The sequence below is a fragment of the Myodes glareolus genome, chromosome 12, assembly GCF_982192425.1.
Source record: "Myodes glareolus chromosome 12, mMyoGla1.1, whole genome shotgun sequence".
NCBI classification, from domain to species: Eukaryota; Metazoa; Chordata; class Mammalia; order Rodentia; family Cricetidae; genus Myodes; species Myodes glareolus.
Window position 1 is genome coordinate 21457426 of NC_142037.1, and position 21083 is coordinate 21478508.

General features: G+C 43.3%; 1 protein-coding gene across 3 annotated transcripts in view; it reads left to right on the forward strand.

Moving 5' to 3' along the window:
• The window catches only part of Parp4 (poly(ADP-ribose) polymerase family member 4), an 89259-nt gene extending 70468 nt beyond the window's left edge, over positions 1-18791 (forward strand). For 2 of the 3 annotated variants that reach the window (XM_087912104.1, XM_087912105.1), the window contains 4 exons: positions 476-1774; positions 9081-9180; positions 14428-14560; positions 18254-18791. In XM_087912104.1, coding sequence (XP_087768230.1) covers positions 476-1774; positions 9081-9180; positions 14428-14560; positions 18254-18446 — 1725 coding nt within the window. In that variant the 3' untranslated portion in view covers positions 18447-18791. The remainder of the gene's footprint in view (positions 1-475; positions 1775-9080; positions 9181-14427; positions 14561-18253) is intronic. The other variant, XM_085698557.2, reaches the window with a different exon arrangement.
• Positions 18792-21083: the final 2292 nt, after the last annotated feature.

Consider the following 21083-nt stretch of genomic DNA (forward strand, 5'->3'; position numbering starts at 1 on the left):
CCTCCCAAGTGCTGCAATTAAAGGCATGTGCCTCCACTGCCCAGCCTATCCCCAGTCCTCTATAACTTTTTTTTTTTTTTGAGACAATGTTTCTCTGGGTAGTTCTGACTGTCCTAGAACTCCATCTGTAGACCAGTTTGACCTTGAACTCAGAGATTCACCTGCCTCTGTCTTTCCAGTGCTGGGATTAGAGGTGTGAGCTACCACTGCCCGATTAATTTTTTATTTTGAAATGGTGTCTCACTAAATTGCCCAGACTGGCCTTGAAATTCAAGATCTTCTTGCCTGGGCCTCTTGAGAGCAAGATTAGAGGTGTGAGCTAAAAGCCCTTCTCCCTGGACCTACTTACCTGTCAGAGTTGATTTTTGGGTTGAGGGCTCCCTAACAACCCAATCATTCGGCTACTTGGGAGAATGTTTGCTAATTTATTTTGTTCTGCTTTCTCTTCACGTGCACAACTTTGCCACCTGGGCAGCCCTGCTCGGTCTCCTCTGAAGGGAAGGAGAAACAGCGCCAGCTACATTTGACTAAAAGATGCAAAAAAAAGCTAAGGAGCAGTTTTGAAGAAGTTTCTGAAGATTTTGAATGCGTGACCCCAGAGCCACAGTCACGTGCAGCAGCAGAGTCTCTCATTGTCCACTCACAATCGAAAGATATGGGCCGGCCATTGGCTGTGAATCGTATGACGTCAATGAAAAGAGAGGGGGGATTTAAAAGAAGGCTGTTGGCGGCTGCTCCCATGGCTTCTGCTCCTGCAGATCGGGTTTCTTTTCTTTCTGGCAGCAGCTCCCAGTCCGCTTTGTTCTCTTCTCGCGGATACATCCCTACTGCTCTTCCTCTTGCTGCCCCTCTTCCTGGTGGCACCCACCTTCCTCTCCCTCCCTCTCCCCCTGGTGCCCCCTGTCTTCCTCCCGCTCCCCCTCCCTCCCGTGTCACTGGTCTTCCTCCCCCTCCCCCTCCCTGTCCCCCTCCCCCTCCCTCTCTCCCTCCCCCTCCCTCTCTCCCTCTCCTTCCCCTTTCCTCTCTCCCTCCCCCTCCCCCACCCCCTTTTGGCAGCCATTTTCCTCCTCCTCACAGAGAATTCATCCCATTTAACTCACCTGTGTTTGACCAAAGCCCTAAGCCTGTAGGAGATACCAACATCATCCATGATTTGGGGTTTCCTCCCGGGCATCTCTTCTCGGGCTTTGGCAATGTTACAGCTTCCTCAGGTAGTTTCTCCAGTTCAAAGGATTTTGATCTAGTGAAAGTTGCCCAAAGGCCTGACTTCCCCGTCATGTCTTCCAAAGTCCCTAAGGCACGTAATCTAAAGTCTAAGGCAGTTTTTGGCCTTTCTCCTCTCTCCAAAGTTCTTAGCTCTGAGCATCCCCAGAGTCCCTCTTCACTTTATTTTCAAAGTGCCTCCCTCCCTCGGGGACCTGATGACAGAATCGCAGATACCGAAATGGATTCAGGTTTATCGGCTCTCTCCTCTGAGTCTCTCTTCTTAAATCATTCTGCCAGCGCTGCGCCATCAGATGGCTTCGAAGGCCTGGGTTACCAAGACATGGATTTGCCTGCCTCATTCATAGCAAAAATGGATGAAGCAGAAATGGAGGAAGCAATAGGATATGAAGCATGCAAGATAAAGACTTGTGCAACAAACGACACTTCTGCAGTGGAAGATGAAGAATGGGTGATCTGTGGAAGCTCTTCCGTAGAGGAAGTAGTGGGATGTGTGGTCTCTGAAAGCTTTCCTGCACCATGGACTTCGCTCTTTGCCCTACAAACCGAGGTATTAGTCTGATCTCTTCTGTTAGCTTCATGGCTTACAACAGTGCATCTGAGAGCAGTTGATCACAGAACAGCGTATTGCCAGTCCTTAGTGGTTCGGGGTGTGTGTCAGCATGGGAGAAAATGTCTCTCAGTGACTAGTCAGCTGAACTAAAACTCTGCATGGAGGTGGATGCTGTTTGTCATTCATTGTTAGCGACTGGCTGTTAATATTTGTCAGTTGAAAATTAGCATCCTGGGGGTTGGAGAGATGGGTCAGTGATTAAGAACACTGGCTGTTCTCCTAGAGGACCTGAGTTCAATTGCCACCACCCACGTGGCAGCTCACAACTGTCTGTAATTCCAGTTCCAGGGGGATCTGACACCTTCACACCAATGCACATAACATAAATTTAAATAAATAAATAAAAGAAAAAAGAAAGAAAATTAGCATCCTTGAAGAGGTCGTGGATTTACTCCCTAACTTCTAGTGCAGGAATTGAAGTTGACAGAAGTTTCCTATTGCCCAGTAAACATAGGTGCAATGGGTATTCTGAATATTTTCCTCATCAGTGTGTGTACTACTGTGACTGTAGTAGCGTGGAGTGCACAGCTCTCCATTCGTCAAGCCCGTCAGTACCCTGTAACTCTAGCTTCAGCACTGGCTCTGAGATCCAGGCTCACGTATGTAATTGTTTGGGTGGGAAAGCATTTCGTGAAGCAAAGAGGACTTCCCTCAGTGTCAGAGTAAGTCCTGGCATCACCACGTTGTGTTTGTGGGTTCCAGTTGTCGCAGCAGCATAGCAGGGATACTAGTGACATTTACCACATACAGTGGGGGCTTTTAAAAGGCACTTATGTATATTTATAAAATTAAATAAAATATTTTTATTTTATTTTATTTTATTTGGTTTTTCCAGACAAAATTTCCCAGTGTAACAGCCCTACCTGTCCTGGAACTAGCTCTTGTAGACCAGGCTGCCTCAGAACTCAGAGACCCACCTGCCTCTACCTCCCGAGTGCGCTGGGATTAAAAGCTTAATAAAAAATAAAAATAATGGAGACCAGCCTGGTCTACAGAACGAGTTCCAGGACAGGCTCCAAAGCTACACAGAGAAACCCTGTCTCAAAAAAACAAACAAAATAAAACAAAACCAAAGAATAAAAACAATGAAATGTGGTGGAGGGCTGGCAAGAAGGCTCATTGCGGAAAGTGCTCGCCACACAAACCTGATGGCCTGGGTTTGATCTCTGGAACCCACATAAAGGTAGTTTTATATGTATAGCATGTTTTGCCTGCATTAGTTTATGTATACCATGTACATGCAGATGCCTGTACAGGACAGAAGGCATTGGATCCTGGAATTGTATTTACAGGTGGCTGTGAACAGCCTGATGTGACTACTGGGTCCTCTGCAAGAGCAATAAATGCTCTTAACCACTGAGCCATCTCTCCAGCTCCACTTTTAATTTTTTTTAAATATTTATTTATTATGTATACAATATTCTGTCTGCTTGTATGCCTAAAGGCCAGAAGAGGGCACCAGACCTCATTACAGATGGTTTTGAGCCACCATGTGGTTGCTGGGAATTGAACTCAGGACCTTTGGAAGAGCAGGCAATGCTCTTAACCTCTGAGCCATCTCTCCAGCCCCTCCAGTTTTAATTTTTTTGAAGTAGAGTCTTGCAATATAGCCCAGGCTGACTTGGAACATTCTGTGGGGTCCAGTTAGGCTAGAAGTTAAGACACACCTGCCTCTGCCTGCCAAGTACCTTATTATTGGCATACATCTTTGTAATAGTAAAAATAAGATGATGCTCTTCCCCGAGGGGCGGCAGCGGGTCCCAGGCAGGGAGCTGTTCAGTGGGTCATCCGGTCCCACAAAGAGCCTCGGTGGGTGAGAGACAGAGACAAATAGGCTTGTTATGCAGAGTGAGGTTGGATATTTATTTTGTGGGTTATGGAAGGGAAGGGGAAAGGGGCGAGAGAGAGGGAGAAGGGGGACAAGGAGAGAGAGAGGCAGAGAGAGAAAGAGAAACAGGGGAGGAGAGGAGAAAAGAAGCTACCTCTTCTTCGGGAGAGAGGCAGAAAAGAGAGAGCTCAGGCTGGAGGAGGTAGGATGTCCACTTCCCTCAGCAGAAGGGAAGGGGTTGGGAGAGGGCAGGGCTTGTCTCTTAAAGGGACAGGACAGACCCTTATAATCTTCATTTTCATTTTTAAATGTGTATATTTAAAATATATATACGTATATATTATACATATATATATATTTTAAATTAGGATCTTTTGTTATTGTTTTGTTTTTTTGTTTGCTTTGATTTTTCAAAACGGGGTTTCTCTGTGTGACAGCCCTAGCTATCCTGGAACTCAATTTGTTTGAGGCTGGCTTCGAACTCACAGAGATCCACCTGCTTCTGCCTCCTGAGTGCAGGGATTAAAGGTGTGTGCCACCACTGTCCAGTTTGAAATAGGAACTTATCATGTATCCCAGGTTGGTCTAGAGCCCCCTACGTAGCTCAGGCTGGGCTCAGACTTGCAGTAGTCTTCTTGCTTCCGCATCCCAAGTGCTGGGTTACAAATACAAGACGCCATGCTTACGTATTCTTGTGTTTTGTTTTATGGCACTGATGTTGAATATGGACATCATACATGTAGGCAAGCATTCTGTCCCAGAGCTATAACCCTAGTCCTTTTCATTTCCTTTTATTTTTGTTATTTGTATGTGTGGTGTGTGTATGTACCCGAGTTTGTGTGTGCAAGTGTTCTTGCAGATGTGAATATAACTGTGTACACGGGCATGTAGAGGCCAAAGGTCAATGGTAAATGTCTTCCTCAGTTGCTTTCCACTTTTTTTTAAAATTTTTATTTATAGCCAGATGTGGTACATGCCTTTAATCCCAGCACTCAGGAGGCAGAGACAGGTACATGATCTCTGTGAGTTTGAGGCCAGCCTGGTCTACAGAGAGAGTTCCAGGACTGGCTCCATAGTTACTGAGAACCCCTGTCTTGAAAAACCAAATAATAATAATAATAATAATAATAACAGCAACAACAATAGGGGCTGAAGAAATAGTTCAGAGGTTAAGAGCACAGGCTGCTTTTTCAGAGGTCCTGAGTTCCTAGCAACCATATGGTGTCTCACAACCATCTCTAATGAGATTGGGTGCCCTCTTCTGGCATGAAGGCATAATTGCAGGCAGAATACTGTATACATAATAAATAAATCTTTAAAAAAAACAATAATAATAAGCCTTCACACCATGCTTGGTTAAGAAAGTAGGTAGCTGGGCATGGTGGTTCACTTTTAACCCTGCACCAGGCAGGCAGAGGCAGGTGGAACTCTGTAAATTCAAGGCCAACCTAATCTATTGTAAGTTCTAGGACAGCCAGGGGTATGTAGAGGAACCCTGTCTCAAAAAACAAACAAAAATACAAAGAACTGGAGGAAACAAAAGAAGGAAAATAGATTTTTGGGAATTTGGGGGATTTATTTTTATTTCTGTGTATGATGCTTGGGTGGGTGCGTGTCGTGGAGTACAGAAGAGTGTGTTTGATCCCCTGGAGATAGGGTTACAGATACTGATGAGGATACTAGGAACTGAACTCAGGGCTTCTGGAAGAGCAGAAGTGCTCCCAACCAGAGAGCCATCTCTCCACCCACTGGGATTTGTTGTTCTTTGTTTTATTGAGATAGAGTATCAGCCCTAAGAGCATCTTCAGTCGATCAGTTTTAGGAGCCAGTGAGCATGTTCTCCCACATATTCCCCTATACTGTATGCTTGCCTGCATAGTCTCTCTCTCTCCCTCCCTCAAATACACACTAATTAATAACATTTTAAAATTATTTATGTGCATGCCTGATGTCTGAGGATGACAGAAGAGGACATTGGATCGCCTCGAATTGGAGTTGTAGATGGTTCTGAGCTGCCGTGTGGATGCTGGGAATTGAACCCAGGTCCTCTGGGAAAGCAGCCAGTGCTCCTAACTGCTGAACCATCTCTCCAGCCCCATTTGTGTTATTTTTGAGACAAGGTGTCATATTGTAACTCTGTCTGGCCTAGAACACACTACGAAGACCAGGTTGGCCTCGAACTCACAAAGATCCGCCTGCCTCTGCACCACCACACCTGGCTATAATAAGTAAAACTAAAACTATTTAAAACTTTTACCTTCACAGGTAAAGGCTACAAGCTTGACAGCCTGAGTTTGAGCAGTAAACCAATATTTAAGGAGGAAAGAGAGAACTGAGTCCCCAACAGTTGTCCTCTGACCTCCACAAACGTGCTCTGTGTCCTGGTTATGGTCACTATCACTGTGATGAAACACCATGACCAAAAGCTGGGGAAGAAAGGGTTATTCTGCTTACACCTCCAGAGCACTGCTCATCACTGAAGGAATCAGGACTGGAACACACACAGGATAGGAACCTGGAGAGGGGAGCTGATGCAGAGGCCATGGCAGGGTGCTCTTTACTGGCTTTCTCTCCACTACTTTTTGAATCCAGGACCACCAGCCTAGGGGTGGCCCCACCCATAATGGGCCAGGTGTGCCCCCATCAATCATTAATTAAGAAAATGTCCTACAGGCTTGCCTACAGCTGGAGGCATTTTCTCCACTGAGATTCCCTCCTTTTGGGTAACTCTAGCTTGTGTGAAGTTGACAGAAAACTAGCCAGCACTTTGTGATTGTGGCACACATGCTCTTCCCAGCCTCTCTCTCTCTCTCTCTCTCTCTCTCTCTCTCTCTCTCTCTCTCTCTCTAAATGGTGTGGGAGAACTGTCTGTATTCTGTCAATCATATTTTAATAAAACGCTGATTGGCCAGGCAGGCAGTATAGGCGGGAAAGTGAGACAGGAAGTAGAGGTGGAGCAAAGAGACTGGGAATATTCTGGAAAGCAGGAAGCTCCCTCCACAGTTCTGCCCAGACCACCAGAGAGGAAAGATGTAAGCTGCCCCGCTGGAAAAGGTACTGAGCCATGTGCTAACGTAGATAAGGATAATGGGGTAACATAAGTTATAAGAGCTAATAAGTAGCCTGACCTAATGGGCCAATCAATTCTCTCTCTCTCTCTCTCTCTCTCTCTCTCTCTCTCTCTCTCTCTCTCTCTCTGTGTGTGTGTGTGTTTGACTTTTTTAAATTGATATTTATTGAGCTCTACATTTTTCTCTGCTCCCCTCCCTGCCTCTCCCCTCCCCCCTTCAATTCTTCCCCAAGGTCACCATGCTCCCAATTTACTCAGGAGATCTTGTCTTTTTATACTTTCTACTTCCCATGTAGGTGAGATCTATGTAAGTCTCTCTTAGTGTCCACATTGTTGTCTAAGTTCACTGGGATTGTGGTCTGTAGGCTGGCTTTCTTTGTTTTATGTTTTAAAACCACCTATGAGTGAGTACATGTGATTATTGTCTTTCTGTGTCTGGGTTACCTCACTCAAAATAATGTTTTCTAGCTCCATCCATTTTCCTGCAAAATTCAAGCTGTCATTATTTTTTTTCTGCTGTGTAGTACTCCATTGTGTAAATGTACCACATTTTCCTTATCCATTCTTTGGTCAAGGGTCATTTAGGTTGTTTCCAGGTTCTGGCTATCATAAACAAAGCTGCTATGACCATAGTTGAGCACATGTCCTTGTGACATGATTGAGCATCCTTTGGATATATACCCAAAAGTGGTATTACTGGGTCTTGAGGAAGGTTGTTTCCTAACTTTCTGAGAAATCGCCACACTGACATCCAAAGGAATTGTACCAGGTTGCATTCCCACCAGCAATGCAGAAGTGGTCCCTTTTCCCCACAACCTCTCCAGCATAAGTTGTCCTCGGTGTTTTTGATCCTGGCCATTCTTACAGGTGTAAGATGGAATCTCAGAGTTGTTTTGATTTGCATTTCTCTGATGACTAAGGATGTTGAACATTTCCTTAAGTATCTTTCAGCCATTTTAGATTCCTCTGTTGAGAGTTTTCTGTTTAGGTCTGTACTTCATTTTTTTTTAATTGGATTATGTGATCTTTTGGTGTCCAATTTCTTGAGTTCTTTGTATATTTTGGAGATCAGCCCTGTCTGATGTGGGGTTAGTGAAGATCTTTTCCCATTCTGTAGGTTGTCGTTTTGTTGACCGTGTCCTTTGCTTTACAGAAGCTTTTCAGTTTCAGGAGGTCCTATTTATTGTTTCTCTCAGCACACACACACTTTTATGTTTAGAAAAAAAAAACTCTCCCATTTCAAACTAAATAAGGATGTACTTTTTTTGGGGGGTGGATGAGAAGCCCAGCCCCTCCCACCTCCACACAGGGACCAACCCTGACCTTGAGCAGGAGATAAGCTACAAAACAGAGTTCTGCTCCTGCAGTGTGACAGGTGGAGATTTGTTGTTGTTTCTGGGTGACCTGGCAGAGTCAAAAGGAGTCAGGTCCAGGTCCATCCCCAACAGGATGGAGCACAAGTCTTTAGCCAGGGGTTCTCAAATCAGAGAAAGCCACCAGTCAATCCAGGGAAACAGAACTGACAGAAACTCATAGAAAGACACACAGACACAGCAAAGACAACCAGGGGTGGCCACCACACTTTCACACACCTGAACAGACAGGTGATGACTCTGGTGACACAGGCGACTTTCTAATTTGTCTCCTTTTGGGGTGGAAGTGTCAGACCCCTCTGAAGTATTAGGCAGCGATTGATCAAAGGGTGTCCTAGGGACCCGGAACATCTCAAGTTGTGCAGTCTCTAGGAGTCCCCTGACCACCACACTCTTCCTCACTCCAAGGGGCTCTGAGAACCCCCCTCGGTGTGTCAGGGTCTAATCTCTGGGATCTCAGCAGGACCTCTAGAAATGTTGTAGGGTGTCCACCAGGGAAGACTGCTCAGATACAGGTTTAAGCCCATTGAAAGTCTTTATTAGCTGGTTGGCAGCTACACTGAGTGTTCGGGATCCCAGGGTAGTACCGAGCCTTTCTCAGGGTGAGCTTTAAGCACAAAAACCATGTCCTGGTTGAAACACTTCAGTTAACAAGAACAGGTAGCCAGAAGCAGAACTATAGAAGCCAAAAAACAAGGTTAGTACATTAGAGACTTTCCCAGAATTATGGACTTTGATGGATTCGGCCTTTGTTTTAGTTTTGGCAGGTGGTGCTGTCTACATGCTGAGTTTTACAGACTGATGATAATTCCATCATGGAGTTAGTTGTTCTAAGGCCGTTTAAGGCCTGGGGCCCTGGTATACTTGATCTGATGGTATATATTTAATACTGAAAAGGGAATTATGCTAGAAAAATACTGTATGACATAGAATCTACGATTATCAATATAATTTTTTTTCTTAATTTTACAGGAAGGTTTCTGGAAACTGACACCATTACTAGGATTAATACTAAAACTTAATGTAACTATTCTACACAATTTTCTTGAAGAAAAAGGCATTCGATCTCTAGGTAAGTCGCTGTTTTCAGTTAATTAAGTCACTGTGTTCCTTCATTTTTCCAGTCACTTATAGTCAAACTCCTAATTGTAATAAGTTATTTTATAAACTAGTGCGTTCATTTAATAGTTTTGGAAGTTACATGTGAATAGAATTAGATGATTTTTTTTTTTGACACAGGGTCTCACTATGTAGCCGTGACTAGCCTGAACCTCTCTGTATAGACCAGGCTAGCTTTGAACTCTCAGAGATCTGCTTGTCTCTGCTTCCCAAGTGCTGGGATCAAAGGTGTGTGCCACCATGCTCAGTTACTAGATCAGATTTATTAACAGTCATGACTTTACCAATGATGGGAGTATTTTATTAGCAATTTGATTAGAGTACATGGCACCAAGTACTGCAGAAGAACAATCCCAAATCTGGGAATAGTGACACACACCTGTAATCCTGCCATTTGGTAGCCTAGCCAGGTGGATCGTGAGTTTGAGAATAGTTGGGCTACATAATGAGATCGTGCCAGTGATACCACAATCAATCGTACCACAAGGACATGTGTTCAACTATGTTCATAGCAGCATCCTTTGTCATAGCCAGAACCTGGAAACAGCCTAGATGTCCCTCGACCGAAGAATGGATAAAGAAAATGTGATACATTTACACAATGGGGTACTACGCAGCAGAAAAAAAATAACGACATCTTGAAATTTGCAGGCAAATGGATGGAGCTAGGAAACATCATATTGAGTTAGATAACCCAGACCCAGAAACAAATATATGTATTCACTCATAAGTGGCTTTTAGAATAAAGCAAAGAAAAACCAGCCTACAGTTCACAATCCCAGAGAACCTAGACAACAAAGAGAACCCTAAGACATACATGGATCCAATCTAAATGAAAAGTAGAAAAAGACAAGATCTCCTGAGTAAATTGGGAGTGTGGGGATCATGGGAGAGGGTAGAAGAGGAGGGGGGAGGAAGGGAGAGAAGCAGAGAAAAATACATAGTTCAATAAAAACAATAAAAAAAACCCTACCAAAAACTCAGTTTAACTCACTCAATAATATCGTTCTTGGCCACAGCATATGTAACCTATTGGCCAACAGGGACATTCTCTTCCACACAGTCATTTACTTTGAGACCTTGGCACTTTCCAGATTGTGACTCTTCCACCACATGGAAAGACAAACCAAAACTTCGCTGACTTTTTTTTACTACACTCCATCAAGAAACAATGGCTGGAGAGATGTTTCAAGAGTTAAAAGCACACACCACTCTTGCAGAGGACACCAGTTTGGTTCCCAGCACCCTTGTCAACTGTCTGGCAACTACCTTTAACTCCAGTTCTTTATTTCAGTGTTTAGGGTTTTTGAGACAAGCTCTCCATTGTAATCCTGGCTACCCTGGAACTCACTGTATAAACCAGGCTGGCCTCAAACTCACAGAGATCCACCCGAGTGCTGGGTTAAAGGTGTGTGCCACCACTTCTGACTCTAACTCTAGTTCTAAGGGATCCAGCATCCTCTTCTGGCCTCTGAGGGCACCAGCGTTCATATGCATGAACCCACACACATATATACACATGATTTAAATACTTTTTTTTAAAAGAAGAAAGAAAGAAAACAACAACTACTGGGGATGGAGGCAGGCCAAACCTTCATATTCTGTTGGTGAACCCCTGTCGAAATCAGTTATACCACTCCTGAACATACGTCTGAAGGAAACTAAGTCAGCATATCACAGAGACACTTTCCTGTCCTTCTTTATTGTGGCACAATTCATAATATCTGAGATATGAAACTAATCTAGATGCCCATCAACATAGGAGGAGAGAAAATTCAGTCGGGTAGTGTTGTCACATACCTTTAGTCCCAGCACTTGGGAGGCGGAGGCAGGAGGATCTGAATTTGACCCCAGACTAGTCTACAACGTGAGCTCCAGGATAGCCAAGACTACACAGAGAACCCCTGTCTCAAAAAAATCAAAAAAGGAAAAAGAAAATTTGAAACTACCCATAGTGCAATTGTATTCTGACATAAAGAAGAATGAACCAGGCATGGTGGCTCATGCCTATATCCCAGCATTTGGGGAGGTTGAGGCAGGAGGATTGCCATGAGTTAGAGACAGCCTGAGCAACAGAATAAGACCCTATTAAAGCAAGGGAGAGATGACCCAGCAGTTAAAAACACTAGCTGCTGTTGCCGAGGACCTGGGTTTTTTCCCAGAATCTCACAACTGTCTGTACTCCAGTTCCAGGGGAATGACCTCTTCTGGCCTCCAAAAACATTTCACACATGTAATACATACATACATACATACATACATGTAGGCAAAATATTCATAAACATACGATAGAAATAAGTAAATCTTTAAAAGGCAACACTAATATATAGATCGTGACATACCTTCTGCTGTCCCCGTTAAAGCCCTAAAGACTACACAGGAGTAAACCTTATCAGTTTTCCTTCTTTGTTGTTTTTGTTTTTGTTTTCTCATTGGTTTTTCTTGCATCATTTCCCAGCATACTAAAAACATGTTTTACCCATTACTGTGGTTTGTTGAGTCTCACAGCCAAACCAGACTCCAGGAATGAGTCTGCCTCTGTGATGTAGCTTAAGATAATCAAATAGATTCTCTGTAGGTAAAGTCACATTTGCTTTATGCTGTAACGACACTTCTCCTTCTGACCCAAGCTGGGGAAATACAGCAATGAATTACAGGCTCTGCAGTCTTGAATCTGTCTACTTTCCTTTGGTTTCATGGTACCTTGAGGCCAGTCCTCATACACTGCACTGGAAAGGTCTGGGTAAACTGAGTTACATGTGTGCACACACTTGTGTGTGTTTATGTATGTATATGGTGTATATTAAAGCAGATGGGGTTTTATTTTTTTAATATTTATTTATTTATTATGTATACAATATTCTGTCTGTGTGTATGTCTGCAGGCCAGAAGAGGGCACCAGGACCTCATTACAGATGGTTGTGAGCCACCATGTGGTTGCCGGGAATTGAACTCAGGACCTTTGGAAGAGCAGGCAATGCTCTTAACCTCTGAGCCATCTCTCCAGCTCCCAGATGGGGTTTTATTAAAGATTCTTTTTTTTTTTTTTGAGCTAGAGTGAGTCTTATTATATAGCCCAGGCTGGCTACTTAGAATCTACTCCTGAAGCCTCCTACAAGTAGGGATTATAGATGTGCACTACCACAATTGACTAAATATAATTTTGTTTCAGTTTTTTTTTTCTTTAAATTACTGGAGATTGAATTTAGGGTCTCATGTAGGGCAGTCAAGCTCTACCACTTAAGTTGTAAATGAGCCCTAAAATGAAATGAGCTTGCATTTTCTTTTTGTTTTGATTTTTTTTTTTTGAGACAGGGTTTCTCTGTAGCTTTGGTGACTGTCCTGGAACTAGCTCTTATAGACCAGGCTGGCCTCGAACTCACAGAGATCTGCCTGCTTCTGCCTCCCAAGTGCTGGGATTAAAGGTGTGTGCCGCCGCCTGGCTTTTTTTTGTTGTTTTTTTATGACAAGGTTTCTCGTATAGCCCTTCCTATACGAGATTCGATATAGAATCTCATATAGATTCCTATACGAGAGTGCTAGGATTAAAGATGTGAACCACCACTACCGCTCTGGCAAAATGAGATTTTATATATATATATATATATATATATATATATATATATATATATATATATAAAGTTAAATATATATATTTAACTTTAATGGTATGAATGTGTCAGAGTCCTTGGAACTGGAGTTAGAGACAGTTGTGAGCTGCCATCTGGGTAGTGAGCTGCCATATGGATACTGGGAATTGAGCCTGGGGCCTCTGGGAGAGCATCCAGTGCTCTTAACCACTGAGCCATCTCTCCAGCCCCCAAATGAGTATTCTTTAATGAGTGTTCTGAAAATGATTTTCAAAATGTAACACATGGGCTGGCAAGATGGCTCAGTGGCTAAAGGGGCTTCTTGCTCAGGCGCGGCATGCTTCCTGGGGCCTGTGTAATACAGGTTGAAGGAAATGACTCCATAAAGGTTGACCTCTGACCTCCACGTGCACACAGTGGCATACGTGTGACCCTCCCCATGCACTGTATATGCACAATTAAAAAATAAGTGAGTGGACGGGGGTGGAGAACTGCAGATGGAATGTAAAATGAAGTTAAAATTAAAATAAAAAAGTGCGCAGAGCTGGAGAGATGGTCTCCAGTTAGGAGTATTAAGAATGCTTACTACTCTTACAATAAGTTCAGTTCCCTGAGTTCAGTTCCCAGCGTCCACATGGTGGCCCACAACTGCTTGTATCCCCTGCTCAGTGACCAGTACCACCTACGCCTAACTTACAATATGGTTTAGGTTTGTCTTATACTGATAGCCACAGTGAGTTTGCTACACTGACATAGTCAGAAATGTCTGCTGTTTATTTGCTGTGTGTTTAGGTTTCCTCCAAGATATTTATAGCAAGAACCTGAAGTTCTTCATAACACTCCATGCCTCTCTAGTTATTGAAGGCAGCAAGTGGTGGAGTGGGAGACTCTGGGCACAGCTCCGTGTCCAAAGAACCATCAGGATAACATGATAGACATACGTGTTCTGATTGGTCACAGGGCCCTTTAGAACATATGGAGTTGGTTTTATTGGCTTGCACAACCTAAATGTATTGTCTCATAATTCTGGAATATCAAGTTTGATAATTTATTAATGTAGTATGATTCAACTGTAGTATAATTCTGTTGTTCTAGAAAGCACAATTTATTCAGGCTGGCCTTGAGCTCATGGTAATCCTCCTGCCTTAGCATCCCAGGTGTTGGGATTATAGGCATGAGCAAGCACACCTGGCTTAATGGGCATGTAATTTTTAGCCAGGCGTTGATGGCGCATGCCTTTAATCATAGCACTGGGGAAGCAGAGGCAGGGAGGTCTCTGTCATTTCAAGGCCAGCCTGGTCTACAGAGTAAGTGCCAGGACAACCAGGGCTACACAGAGAAACCCTGTCTCAGGAAAGAAAAAAAAAGTAAAAGCAAACAAAAATAGTGAATGAATGAGGACAACACAAACTTTGTGGGTTTGGGTTTATCTTGGCTCATGGTCTAGAGTGTTAGAACCTTTCCAGTAAGACCCCTTGTCCTAAGCCATCCGAAACCTCCCAAACAGCAGCACCACCAGAGGGTCAAGTGCTCAAACACATGAGTGAGCCTGGGGGGACATTTCTCATTCAGATCACCGCATGAAGTAAAGAAGACCTTTGCTTTTTTAGGTACAAAAGGAAGAGACTGTCTCCTCGACCTAATTGCCACCTTGCTGGTACTGCAGTTTCTTCGTACCAAGTTGGAACAAGAAGGAATGGTTGCCAAATCCCTGATGAAGATGGATGACACCTTCATCTCCAGGTGCTTTAATGTCCTAATAAGAAACTTTTCCAAGAGCCACAGTACCATTGTCGGCCTGTTCCAAACAACTCTGTGGGCTGGCACAAGAATACGGATGGGATGTCCTAGGTCTAAATATTTAGAAGTCATGAAGCCAAGCTGGGAATGTAGCTCAGTGGTAGAGCTCTTGCCTCGTGCACAGGGACCTGGGAGTTCTGCTGTGTTGAGCAACTCAACACACAGTTTGTCAAAGTACCAACCAGGTCATGGTGGCACATTCCTATAATCTTACCACTGAAGAGGTTACAGATGGAAATCCTGACTTATGGCCTAGCCTAGGCTACACAGTAGGGTCCTGTCCCAAAACAGAAAAACAGAAGAAAAAAAACCTTATCAAACTATTAAATAAAATGCATTAGCTTGGGAGGCAGAGGCAGGCAGATCTCTGTGAGTTCGAGTCCAACCTGATCTACAACAGCTAGTTCCAGGACAGGCTCCAAAGCTACAGAGAAACCCTGTCTCGAAAAACAAAAAAAAAAAAAAAAGATAAAATACATTAGAGTATTCTGCCCGCCATAGTGGTGCCTTCCTTTAATTTCAGCACTGAGGAGACAGAGACAGATGAATCTCTGTGAGTTTGAGGCCTGCCTGGTCTACATGGCAAGTTCCTGACAGCCAAAGCTACATAACAAAGGGACTCTGTCTCAACAAAACAAAACAAAAATCTTTTATCTTTAATAGGCTTTCTGACCCCATGATCTTTAGTTTCTCCACTGACGCAGTAAACCAGGTCAAGCAGAATTGGAAAAGTATAACAGCAGGTTTATGGAGAGCAACTCCCAGGAGGGTTCACTGGTCCAAGAGGTTGAAGCCAGAGAAGCCGTGCACCCGGACTAAGGCAGGGAGATTTTATGATGGTAGGTGAGGGGTGAAGCTAGGTCTGTGCCCAAGTGTGGGCAAAAGCTGAGCACTTTGGTGGGCACTTGGGCAGCTGGTGGCATGGAAGGCAGGAAGCTGCGGTAGTCGTCAAGAGCTGGACTTTTGTCACCTGTCCTTTGTTAGGAGACTCTCAAGTGGGTGGGGTCTGGAGAGACAGACTGGAATGGGGTGAGCCACGTGAGACACGAACCCAGCTGCACACTGTACAATATCTCACAGCCACGTGAGACACGAACCCAGCTCCTCACCCCACATTGCATATCATAATGGCCCTTACCCCAAAGAAAAAATCAGGAAGATGGGGAAAAAAAAAGGCTAAAATCTTTAAATTTTCCCCAGAGAACTAACAGATTTGTTTTTAGGTGCGTGTGCGTAGGAGTGTGCAACATATCATACATGTGAAAATCGGAGGGCAGCTTTTGGGATTGAATTCAGGTCATTAGATGTGTCAATAAGTTCCTTTACCTGCTGAACCACCTCACTAGCTCCAATAAATTTGTTTCTTCAAGACAGGGTCTCACTATGTAGCTTTGGTGGGCTGGAATTCACTCTGTAGACCAGGCAGACCTTGATTTTACAGAGATCCATCTACCTCTGCCTCCCAAGTGCTGGGATTAAAGGTGTGCGCCACTATACCAACTATGTGTGTGGGGGGGATTGTTTTGTTTTTGTTTTTTTGAGACAGCGTTTCTCTGTAGCTTTGATGCCTGTCCTGGAACTAGCTCTATAGACCAGGCTGGCCTCCAACTCACAGAGACCCACTCGCCTCTGCCTCCTGAGTGCTGGGATTAAAGGTATGTACCACTATACCAACTTTTTTTTTTTTTAAAAAAAAAATGTATCATGTATCTCAAATTGGTCTTGAACTCACTATGTAGCTGAGGATGATCTTAAACTTCTAATCTTCCTGTCTCTACCAACTGAGCCACATCCAAATATAATCTTTCTTAATTTTGTTGTAAGATAGGTTTGATGGCTCAGTGAGTAAAAGTGCTTGCAGTGTCAGCCTGAGGACCTGAGTTCAATCCCCAGTATCTACATGGTGGAAGGAGAGAACTGTCTGTCCATACTCAAGCCACGGCCATGAGTGCACTTTCATTTTATTGCATTTCTAACACACACACACACCGACCTGCCCAGTGGCCAGCAGGGCCAAATCTCTGAGGACTGAAGGATATTCCAAGACCTGTGTAGGGTACCAAACATTTCAATTCAAAGGTAATGTAGTAAACAAGTTGAATGACGGTGGCTCACACCTTTAATCCTAGCACTCAGGAGACCAAGGCAGGTAGCTCTGTGAGTTTGAGGCCAGCCTGATCTTCAGAGTGAGTTCCAGGACTGCCAAGGCTACACAAAGAACCCCTGAAAAAAATCCAAAACCAAAAAAGAAGAAGGAGGAGGAGGAGGAGGAGGAGAGAAGAAGAAGAAGAAGAAGAAGAAGAAGAAGAAGAAGAAGAAGAAGAAGAAGAAGAAGAAGAAGAAGAAGAAGAAGAAGTCCAAACAAAACACTTCTCATTTTTATCTCATTTTTATTATTAATGCTAGCAAAACATGTGGTAATGTTTGCAGTTAGTTTGAGCAAATACAAGTACATCAGTGAATGTGTCTGGTGTGCTGTCTTATCACCTTTGGTCAAGTGTAAAGAGCCAAGACTATTCCTCCCAGGCCTTCGCCTTTCTCAGAGATCATGTGGACACGTAGGACATTCTTTTCATGTCCTTGCTTTTTCTTTCATTTCTTTTTTTGTTTTGTTTTGTTTTTCGAGACAGGGTTTCTCTCCTGGAACTATAGACCAGGCTGGCCTCAAACACACTTTCGAGAAGGCTCCCGTCTTAGCTAGGTTTACTGTTGCTGTGATGAAACACCATGACCAAAGCCACTTGGGGAGGAAAGGTTTATTTGGCTTACATTTCCACATCACAGTTTATCAGAGGAGGAGGTCAGGGCAGGAACTAAAGCAGGGCAGGAACCTGGAGGCAGAAGCTGATTGCAGAGGCCATGGAGAATGCTACTTATTGGCTTGTTCTTCATGGCTTGCTCCCTGTACTTTTATAGAACCCAGGGCCACAATGGGCTGGGCCCTCCCACAACCATCACTCATTTTAAAAATACCCTACAGGTTTGCCTACACCTTTATCTTAAGGAGGCATTTTTTAAAATTACCATTCCCTCCTCTCAGAGATGACTTTAGCTTATGTCAAGTTGACGTAAAACTATTCAGCCCAGCCACTTTGTGGGAAGAACTTTCTGCATGCTGCCCAATTCATAGTTCAGCATCACTTCACGGGTTTCTTACACAAGCTTTCCCACACATACACACCACACACAATAATAAGTTAAATTACACTGTAAAACTTTGGTGTAAGGGCTGGGGACGTAGCTCTTTACAGATGACCCTCAGGTGTTCTTCAAGTATCTGGAACAAGCTGAAAATTCACAGACAGTGAATGAATATTGAAACAGGGGCCTCAGGGACACTGGAAAGGAACAACAGGAAACAAAGAGGCAAGAAAAAACTGCAGCTGTCCTGAGGGATTAAGGGGGCTGTGTGCACAGTGGAGGTGGGAAGTGAGGCAGGTAAGTCATGTAGAAATGTACTAAGTACATCCCAAATCCTCATGCTAGAGGAAGAGAACTTTATGCAGATTTCAAGAATTGCCTTTATTAAATATCTTCATTTTTGACAATAATTTCATCCAATACAGTGTTATAGATTTGGAACCACATGGCCTTTCACATATTCTGAACCAACAGAAACTTTTTTTTTTACTCTAGGAATATTCCATGGGCTCTTGAGAACATAAAGAAAGCAAGTGAATGGGCCAGAAAAACAGAAGGGCAGTATCCGTCTATCTGCCTGCGGCTTGAGCTGGGTAAAGACTGGGAATCAGCCACAAAGCAACTACTGGGGATTCAACCCCACGCCAACAGCTCTCTTTACCGACTTCTACATTGCAATCAAGGCTGAATCCAATGAAATTTCATTTTAAACATTTCTCATATATCTTTTTGTTGTTATTTTGTTTTTGCTTTTTTTTTTTGGTATTTTGAGACAGGGTTTCTCTGTGTAGCCCTTGCTGTCCTGGAACTCACCCAGGCTGGCCTCAAACTCACAAAGTTCTGACTTCCATTGTCTTCTAAGTGCTGAGATTAAAGCCACCACCTGACTGCCTGTCTCATATTTCTATGTAGAAAATAGTCAAATAGTAAAAGGTACTGATAATGACATGTATTCGTAGTTTGGGTTTTTTGTTTTGCTTTGTTTTTCAATGTAGCTATCAACCATTTTAAAATAAAATAATTGGAAACAGGATTGATGAGTCATTTAACGACAATAAAACACTGTAATGTTAGAGATTGTCTCAGTGTCCTGGGGGTGTGGGCGCTCATTGCATCTTCCCTCCAGGAGTCCAGCGGGAGGCTGACAAATCAAGCAGTGTAGGAAGGAGTTGGTCTTTGGTTTTGTTGTTGCGTTCTAGGCCAGTGCCTGTCTCTGGGCCCTGGCCACCAGACAGACAATGGTGCACTTGCTTCTTCCATGGCTCTCCTGTCTGCGGATATGCTCCTTCTTCCTGGATCATGTTTTATTGTCATGTCCTAGAAACCCAAAGGTCATCTTAAAATTTCTGCTATTTCATCTTCTAGACATTTTCTAGGTCTTGAATTTTACTTTAGGATTATGATCCACATTAAGTTACCTTTTTATTGTTACATTTGGTTTGGCTATGAAATCTTAAACAATGGGCCAAAAATAAAACCTTTTTGTTTTCAATAGTTTCTCTAAGGTATTGTCATAGCCAGGGAAAAGTTAACACTTCCACTTCCGGAATTCCTCGCTAACCCTTTGTGTAAAGCCCCTGTATAAACACTTTTAAAAAAAAATCCAGTCATGTGGTCTTCAGATTTCTTGTTCTCTGCATCATTATTTACCTAAAGTCCAGACTGCCTCCCATTCATGCAGTTCAGAATGTCCATTCCCACCGCAACCCTTGCCTCCTTTTCCAGTGATTTCTACTGGACTAGCCTGTCACGACAGAAGGGGACTCCCTTTTGGTGAGAATCTAAGAACAAAACAGCAAGAACAATTATGCAAATAAGGAAGTGGGAAGTCCCCCAAGCTAGGCACTGTCATTTATTTGGACAGGGGAGACATATTCAAGGGATGGAGCCATCAGGACTTAGGTGCAATAGGAGCATGCTGTGGAAACTAGTCTTTGGGCGGCTCTTCCCTGGCTGAAGATTTCAGTATGGATGAATGGATCGATGAGTAAGGGCACTCACCATGAAAGACTTGGTTTCAATCTCCAGAATCCACATGAAGATGGAATGAAGGAAGTGACACCACGAATATCATGGAATACACACAATAATAATATTAATAATAATAATAATAATAATAATAAGAAGAAGAAGAAGAAGAAGAAGAAGAAGAAGAAGAAGAAGAAGAAGAAGAAGAAGAAGAAGAAGAAGAAAAAGGAGGAAATTCATCGGTAGTGTTCACACTGGTTTCATTAGTGTCAACTTTCTAAGACAGATATAAAGCTATTTACAAATTAAACACTCCAATCAAAGATAAGACACACCTGCAATCCTAGCACTTGGCAACTAAAGGCAGGAGGATTGCCTTGAGTTTAAGGCTAGAAGGAAGCTGTTCCAGGCCACTTTGAGCAACATAGCAAGACCCTGTCTCCAAAACAGACAAGTAAATAAATAAGCATGTTGCCATGTTTTTATAAATCTGCATGTCTCTCGGTTTTGTCCTGTGATGTGAAGAAGCAATGTTAACTGTTCAGCTGGAAAGATCACATTCTGGGTTTGACAGCCCCACTCCCCCTTTCATTTTATGTGTAAGGATATTTTGCTTGCATGCATGTTGTAGGGATTCAGCAGAATAACTGTATCTGGGTAGAGAGTAGAATGAACAGATGTTTTTCGAAGTTCTTTGACCTTGAAGGATCTCTGTGGAAAACAATAATTGTTTTCCATGATTTGTAGAATGGTTTTGCTGAAAGGGCATTGCAGCCATCCCCTGACTCTGGTTCCTGGCACACTCGAGGCTCTTGTATTATTGTGTATTGCAAACGACACATAATAAGGGACTAGAGTCATGGGGCATGTGATGCTCTCCTTTAGTAAGACATGTAAATTAGATTAGGGATGTTGGTATGAGGACATACTTTGTGTAAATTTCAATAGATACACCTTTGTACAGTTGTTGGGGTTCAGTCCATCAGAGAGGCTGGACCTTCCCTCTGTCACATAGGCCTTAACATTCCATCTTAGAGTGCCTTCCTTCTTCATAGTGCACTACACAGTGCACCCCAACACATGTATGTCCATATACCATATGAATGGCCTCGTGCCTTTAGAGACCAAAAGAGACCATCAGATTATTAACTCTGGTATGAGGTCCAGAAAAAATTCCAGTCTCTTTGAACATAAGAGATATTTTATCGTAATGTATTGCCAGAAAAGCAAAAGTTCCCTATCAAAGACTTGTTACCAACTTGAAATTCAAAGCAAGAAAAAAAATATATTTTTTGATTTTCCAAGATAGGGTTTCTCTGTGTAGCCCCGGCTGTCCTGGCACTCACTCTGTAGACCA